The sequence below is a fragment of the Nomascus leucogenys genome, chromosome 2 (genome assembly GCF_006542625.1).
Source record: "Nomascus leucogenys isolate Asia chromosome 2, Asia_NLE_v1, whole genome shotgun sequence".
Taxonomy (NCBI): Eukaryota; Metazoa; Chordata; class Mammalia; order Primates; family Hylobatidae; genus Nomascus; species Nomascus leucogenys.
The window spans coordinates 43,239,188-43,246,788 of record NC_044382.1 but is presented as its reverse complement, the minus strand read 5'-3'; the positions used below and the strand labels follow the sequence as shown (position 1 = coordinate 43,246,788).

Genomic DNA, 7,601 nt, shown 5'->3' with positions numbered 1-7,601 from the left:
TGCTGTGACTTCCTCATGGCCGAGCCCCACACTGTGGCTGTTTATGGAGCATTTGCAAGTCTTCCTCGAGGGGAGGCCGTGTCTCTCACGGACAGCTTGGGAAGATTCACATTCTTGGAAAAGCAGAGGAATGTGAGGGTTAAAATACTTAAAGGGCAAGGAGATGATTTCTAGATTTCCAGACAATGTCTCAGAGAATTGTAGTGCTCTGGGCTATGCCTGAATGTAACCAGTGTAGCTCCTTTGTGCCTGAGTGTAGACTGGGTCCATGTGCCTACATCTCCCACCAGACTGGACGGTGATAGCCAACCCTGTTGACCCTTATGTGTGGGCGCCTTAAATGTGTGATGCCTCAAACTGACCTTCACAATGACTCTAAGGAGGTAAGTACTGTGATCTTTCCCATTTTCTACAAGAAGAAACTGTGGCACAGGGAGATTCAGTCACTTGTCCAGGATCACAGAACTATAGTAAGTGGGGGGAACAAGAATTCTAACCCAGGCAGCAGTCTGACCAGAGGGCCCTAGCTTGGAGCAGCGTTCATGTTCGTGTTCATGTTCATGTTCACTCTATGTTCGTGTTTAGTGTATGTCTGTGCATACTTGTGTGTGTGCACACGCACACATGTTCACTCAGGCACGTGGGGTGCCCTGCGGTGGGCGCTGAGAGAATGGAGGTGGTTGGGAGGAACTCACCCGCCTGCTCCAGCTGTCTGGGCAGGTGAGGGATAGTGATATCAAGTGTGAAGACCAGGCCCTGAAGCCAGCCTGACAGTTCCAGCTGTTAGGAGAAAGTGAGGGTGGGTGCCATGGAGCTGATGATTTCGGTGATTTTCTACTCAAGAAAAATGAAGTCTCAGATGGGCAGAGCTTAACTGCCTTAAAAACTTGGTACAGGGCAAGGTGTGAGTTTCCTGGGGAGACTGTGTGAACTGTGAATGGGTAGAGTCTGAAACTACAAACCAGATGTTTCCTGGCTCCCTCCCGCCTGGTCTGGCCTGTCTTCCTTCAGCTGCTATGCAGTTCATCCTGGGTCCCTGAGGGCCTCGCAGATGCTTCACTCCAAAGATCGGAGTTGCAGAGTCCCCTGTGGAGGAATTGAACTGCCCCCTCTCACAGGACCCCAGCTGGCAAGGGTTTGCTCCTCCCTGGAGGGGAGAGACCCTCACTGAGGCCCTGGAGAGGGGCACTCAGGGGCAGCAGCTCATTCCCAAAGTTCTCTGGTGGAGCTGGGGAGTGGCACCCTGGGGACTCTGGGGTTTGCCCACCAGCTCCTCTCTCTAATCTTTGGTGTCCAGGTACAGTCTCCAGGCCGTGGCTTCTCGAGTTCTGTATGTGGGTTGCTGCTCTGTAATGCATAGTTGGGGGACCATTTTGGTCAGTGACAGATCACTGCTGCTTTTCATCAGACCAAAATACATGTGGCTTCTCCTTGCCAGCCCCACCAGGGCATCTCCCATTGTACTAACCCTGCCTATTGGACCTTCTGATGCAAGGAACAGATTAAAATCCCCTCCTTGTTGCCTACCAGGTCCATGGCTACAACTAAATCCCTAGTTGGGGAATCACAGAGCACAGCTAAGCTCTTGGGTTCTGGAGCCCGCTTACGGGGGTGTGAGTCTTCCTTAGCTCCGTGTGGATGGTGAGCCCTCCTCTCTCAGGTCTCATGATAGTAGCTAACCCTTATTAAGTGTGCTGGGCACTGACTGAGTGCTTTACAGGTGCCACCTTCTAAGACCCTCATAACTCTAGCAGGTAGTACTATTATCTTACACGTTTTCCAGAGGGAGAAATAGAGGCAAGAGCAGACTAAGTCACTTGCCCAAATCACATAGCTACTGATGGTGTGATGTTGGGCAAGATATGTAACCTTTCCAAGTCTCAGTTTCCTCATCTGTAAAGTGCAGTTAATACACACAGCACCTAGCAGAGTGCTAAGCACATGGTAGGCACTCAACAGGCAAGGCCACTTAACAAGAGAATGAGCCCAGCTGGAGAAGAGAGAAAAATACGACTACAGCACTAATCATAGTAGTGATCAAATAAGTAATGCACTCCTGAATGCTTGACTTTCCTGAGTGCCAGGTAAACTCCCTGAGGGAGTTTGCCTTATTCACTTCTGGTTCAGTTCCGTGGCTTTGCACAGATCTGGCACAAGGTGGGTGCTTGGTGAAGTTTTGCTGAATGAATGAGGAACTGCTTTGGGGGTCCCAAGGGGTCATGCACAGCATCAGACAGCCCCTTCCTAGCAGCCCTGCTCTCCCTGCCTTGTGGCTGTGATCTGTTTTTGCTTCATCCCTATTGGAGAGGAAGCTTCCCACACCAGGGCAAGCCTGGGTCTTGCCCACCTCTGTTTTCCTCGTGGAGAAGATGCTCAGGGCCTGTGAGTGAAGTTGGACCTCCTTGTAGCTTGCCCTGGGCGCAAAACAATCATCCTTTTGGGCAGAAAACAGAAATTGTTGACAGCTACAGACCCAGGGATTGGAGTCAGCAAGGGGAACAGGGCCGTGCCCTTGGTGCCTCAGATTCCTTGGAGAGTGGGGTCTGGGATCATGGTGACCATGTAGATCCCTCCCTGCATCACACTAGTGAGCATTGTTTCTAAACCACAGTCTCCCCTTCTCAGCATGGTGTGGCAAATGGCTGCTCCCCGTGTTCACCGAGAAAATCCTCCCACCCTTGGTGCACCTGGCTCCTAATGAGTCCTTTATTTGGAAGGAACACCCCCAGCCCCATTGGTGTGTGACTCACCCTGAGCGAAATAACTGCTGGGCTGAGTTCTTACACAAACCCCCACCCCATTCCCTCATTCCCTGAAGACCTTTGACCTCAAGTCAGCCAACGCCTTGATCCAGAAGTGACAGAGAATGGGGAGTGTAAGGATGAGGATGATGATGGGGACAATGAATTTCCAGGCAGGCCCAGCTCCCAGCTCCCATCCTCAGGAAACCCTGAGCCCTGCCTGCATCCTTTCCAGAAATGTGAGTCCCACCTTTCCAATTTCCTCTTACACCTCGTCTATATTTCCCACCCCCACGTCTGCATGACAGGGTGGCGTGCATGTGGCCCATCTGGGGATCAGGGAATCCTATTGGGTGTGCCAGCTTAATGAAATACTTGCAGTTTATTAAACTCAGGCTTTCCTAAGCCCTGCGTGCCTGTGGGTATTTGAAAGCTGAAGGTAACCCCAAGCTACTACAAATGTAATTGTTACATGTGTCCATGCATTCCTGGTGCAACCTCAAACTCCCGCTCTTAAGCAGCATGCAAAATGAATCACATAAAGTAACTCCTAGCCAGATAAGAGGGAGAAATGTGTGGAAATGCTGAGAGAGGCTCCCCAGAACCCCTCAGGGCCTCTAAAAGTATATGATGTTCCCATTACTTTGCATAGCTCTGGCCACAGAGGGTGCTTCTCCACTCTGGGCTGTTTGTTCAGTGTTTGCAGAATTGGTTCATTATGAGCAAGTCAGCCAGCGGGTTTTGCTTGTCAACCTTGCATGATGCAGCTCAAATATTTCAAATCGTGTTTCATCTAGCAAAGGCTTGCTCTAGTGGCAGGGCTAGCAGAGTGCACTGTCTGGGGGTTCCCTCTGGAGCTGTATTTCTGTTCCTCCTCCAGGTCTTGGCTGGAGAGGGCTGTCCCAAGTCTGGGAAGGGCCGTGGAGAAACCCCAGGCAACCTGGAGTCTGCTGCCCTGAACCAGGGGGAGGCTGCTCCTGGGAGATGCCTTCCCATTCATCAGTTTCCTCAGCCTCAGGTCTGTAAATCAGGGGTGAAGGGCTAATATGGAAATAGCAGACAAAAGCCTCCAGGGATGTGCCTTCTTCTAAGCGAACCAGCATCTGGATGCCTGAGAAGGAGACCCTGTTGACGGTGCTCAGGGGGACCTGCTCCAGGTACCTCAGTGTCAGCCCATTGACGCACACACAGCCCTTGCGGCTCAGGGCCTTGAGGCAGAAGGCCAGCAGGGCACTGCCTTTCTCCAGGTAGGGCTCCAGGGACAGGTGATGGCGGGAGAGGCGGGGGAGCTGCAGCTGGAGGTGGGTGTCCTGCCCCCGTCCTAGCAGCAGAGGGCTGGTATCATGCTGCAGCTGTGATGGGACATTGGCAAAGGCAGATGGGCCCAGCGTGGGATGGTACAGGCTCACTCGCAGGATGGTGAGGGGCTTCTCCATGGAAGAAGGCCTGGAAAGATGGAACATGGACACACAGGCTCAGCTTGAGTCAGAGACCTCTGTGGCTCCCTGAGCCCAGACACACTTGCCCACCTCAGGGGCCCTGTGCCTGTTCATACAATCACTCTGCCCAAGCCAGGATGGAGCCAAGGCTGGAATTGGTGTGGAAGGTCATGAGCTTAGCCTCTCCCATACTCTGAATAGAACATGCCACCCACTCTCTCCGACTTTTGGATTTCTGTAGTATAGTGATGTCTGTCCTTGTCTATGCAAGGGATAAGGCATGCTGGCTTGCAGGGTAGGGATTTGGTAATCTTGGTTATTTGGAGACAATTTGGCTCTGCTTCTTGGAAAGGAAAGGGTAGACAGACTGGCTACATCTTCCTGGTATCTGACAGTCACACAACAAACCCTTGCTGAGTCCTCCTTTGAGCTGAGCAGGGAACCAGCTGCTGGGGAGAAGCAACGAACAACGAACCGAGCCCCGACTCTTGGGAGCACCCACTGGTGGAGGAGAGAGGTGTTTCTAGCACCAGGATGTGTGGAAGGACACAGAAGGGGGCTGCTTAGCCTAGTCCTGGCCACCAGAAAGGCTGTCTAGAAACCCTGGTGAAGAATAAACAGCTAGCACATTCCGAGTGGTTACTATGGGCACTTGCTGGAAGGCCACTCACAATGGCCAGCTTTGTTCCTGCATGGGTTTGAGAAACACAAACTCTGCTATGTCCACCAGCGCCCTGTGGCCCAGGACCTGCCATCATCTTCAACAGGAACCAAGGGTTGAGTGGGTTTGAATAACTAATTATACATTCTCTGGGTACCAGGCTTTTGCTCACATTATTTGTCTCCTAAGAATGCATCTTCCATCCCAAACTCTGTCCAAATACTGCCCATGGTTCAAGGCCCTGTTCAAGTGTTACCTGTCCTGTGAAGCTCCCTTCCCTGGGGAAGGTGACCTTTCACTGCCTTCTGACTCCCACAACAGGGAGAATCCCCCAGGACACCTGGCCAACCTTACTCCCCATTCATTCCAGCTTTGCATTTCATGCCCAAGTTCAGTGGGCCCTTGTCCTGTCTTCCCTGAGCTCCTCTCTTCCTATCCCTGAGGCCTCCCAAGGGCTGGGTATGGTCTGGGCTGTGGTTCTTGCTGCCCCATGTCCCACTGTCCCATACAAATAGGGCCTGGCCACCATAAATGTCCAGGGGCACATTTGCCAAGTGGCTAAATGAGAAGCCCACACACACACGGTGAAATCACCCAGAGAGACCACAAATGGGATCAGGTCTCAAAGGCTGTGGGGCAGCGAGCCTGTTGCAGGTGGCTTGAACTCAATGTCCCTCCAGGTCTTGAACCTGCTGCCCCTTCTGCCCTTTAGATGCAGTAGGTTAATGGCTGGGACCTTTTAGTCTGATAGTGAGGGCACCCTTTCACTATCAGGGCACCCCCTTTCCCCTAAGGCACAGACACACGTATGCCTCTGCCCACACCCCATCTGGCCATAGTCTGCAGAAAGCCTTTCTTTTTTTTTTCTTTCTTTCTTTCTTTTTTTTTTTTCTTTCTTTTTTTTTTTTTTTTTTTTGAGATGGAGTCTCGCTCTGTCACCCAGGCTGGAGTGTAGTGGTGTGATCTTGGCTCATGGTAGCCTCCGTCTTCCAAGTTCAAGGGATTCTCCTGCCTCAGCCTCCCCAGTAGCTGGGATTACAGGCGCCTGCCACCATGCCCAGCTAATTTTTGAATTTTCGATAGAGACGGGGTTTCGCCATGTTGGCCAGGCTGGTCTCGAACTCCTGACCTCAGGTGATCCACCCGCCTTGGCCTTCCAAAGTGCTGAGATTACAGGTGTGAGCCACCACGCCCAGCCAGAAAGCCTTTTCTTGAGGTATGGGTTACAGGCTGAGCCCAGGACAGGTGGGCTGGGCAACCATGCTGTCAGGCCTGGCTGGAAACTCAAGAGTTCACTCCCAGAAACTAATATCACGGCACAGAGACCCTGAAAGAATCCCTCAGGAAGAAAGATTCACTGTTGCTGTGTGGCCTTACTCTCTGCTCCATCCCGAGCTAACAGAAATCTCCCACCAAAGAGGAGCCCGTCCACGAGAGGCTGTCCTGTGTCTTTTGGATCCCAGGTGTTCCGGGGAAACAGAAACCCAGCCCTACAAATCCAGCCTGTGGGATGAGGCAGGAGGAAGACACTCCAGGGTGTGTGTCTCGGGGGAGCCCTCCTCCCAGCCCCACCAGGCCCTCCCTTCTCCCCATGGGTTCAAGCCCCTCTGGCTTGTACTTACCTTATTGCCAGGGCACATCTGGCTCTAGTCCTGCAGCTGTGAGCTCTTGAGAGGGAGTAGGCTGGTTTGGGTAGGGCTGGGGAGGGCTCTTATGGCTGCGGTTCAGGAACATGACAGAACACACTTCAGTTTTGTTGCATTCTTCCTTTTTCCCTTTAAGAAAGAAAACAGAAGTGTAATTTTTCATTGCAGAAGTGCAATTCCACTGCTGAGAGTTTGAGAAACCCCAGCGTGGGACCCCTTCTGAGATAGATGGCATGCCTTCCTGGGTTTCAGTTCTGCCAGCTTCTCCTACCCCACCCCCAGGGACCTTAGGACCTGCACCCAGGGTATCTGCAAAGTTCCTCTCCATCTGCCAGTAGGATGGGGTCAAAGCAGCCCAGCTATGTTAGAAAAAAAGAGCCTTTTGGGACAGAGGGCTACGGGACAGGAGAGCCCCCCTGAGTGTGGGAGAATGAGGAGAGCGTTCTGGCTGTATAGAGGTTGGCCAAGGAAACTGTAGGCAACATGGCACTTCCCTGAGGGTCTCATGAGAGGGCAGGTCCTGGGGATGGGGAGGATGGAGAGGGCAGTAAATGGCCACTCATAGAACATGGTCTCTCTTGCAGAACAGTGAGAAGGTGGTCTCTCATGCCCACTCCCCATCGCCCAAGCTCTGCTTGTTTGCATGCAGTTTGGAAGGGGTGAAGATGGTTGCTTGTCCAGCACTGCGGGCTCTGGCTGCCCTGGAAGTGGCTAAATGTGAAGGTGCTAACCCTTCACATAGCCCAGCAAATTCATAGTCCACCAGTGTGTTCAAATCACCTGCATTATCTCCTAGGAGTTTTATAGTTCTATACGTACATTTTAATTTTTATGACATGTAGAAGGTTTGTGTCTAGATTTTTTTTTTTGCTTATAGATGTTCAGTTGTCTCAGCACCATTTTCTGAAAAGACCATTTTTTTTTTCCTTCAGTGTCTTCTTTTTACTCCTTTGTCAAAGATTGGTTGACTGTATTCATGTGCGTTTATTTCGGGCCTCTCTAGTTTGTATCATTGATCTATTTGTCTATTTTTTCACCAATACCATACTGTCTTGATTGCTGCAGCTTTGTAGTAAGTCCTGAAGTTGCGTACTGCCAGTCCTTCAATTCTATT

The 7,601-nt window shown here is 51.6% G+C and overlaps 2 protein-coding genes across 2 annotated transcripts; both read right to left on the bottom strand.

The window, feature by feature from the left end:
• Positions 1 to 628: 628 nt before the first annotated feature.
• Positions 629 to 1,358, bottom strand: DCANP1 (dendritic cell associated nuclear protein). The gene is given in 2 exon segments (XM_004093195.2): positions 629 to 674; positions 676 to 1,358. Coding segments are annotated over 2 exon segments (729 nt in total).
• Positions 1,359 to 3,562: 2,204 nt separating this feature from the next.
• Positions 3,563 to 6,655, bottom strand: TIFAB (TIFA inhibitor). Its single transcript, XM_003266405.2, has 2 exons — positions 6,464 to 6,655; positions 3,563 to 4,187 (listed from the first exon to the last, which is right to left on the bottom strand). Exon 2 carries the CDS (start codon positions 4,175 to 4,177, stop codon positions 3,563 to 3,565), a length of 615 nt encoding a protein of 204 aa, XP_003266453.2. The 5' UTR covers positions 4,178 to 4,187; positions 6,464 to 6,655.
• Positions 6,656 to 7,601: the final 946 nt, after the last annotated feature.

Excerpts from the sequence above, each read along its gene's own strand:
- TIFAB (XM_003266405.2), bottom strand. The coding sequence starts at position 4,177 with ATGGAGAAGCCCCTCACCATCCTGCGAGTGAGCCTGTACCATCCCACG.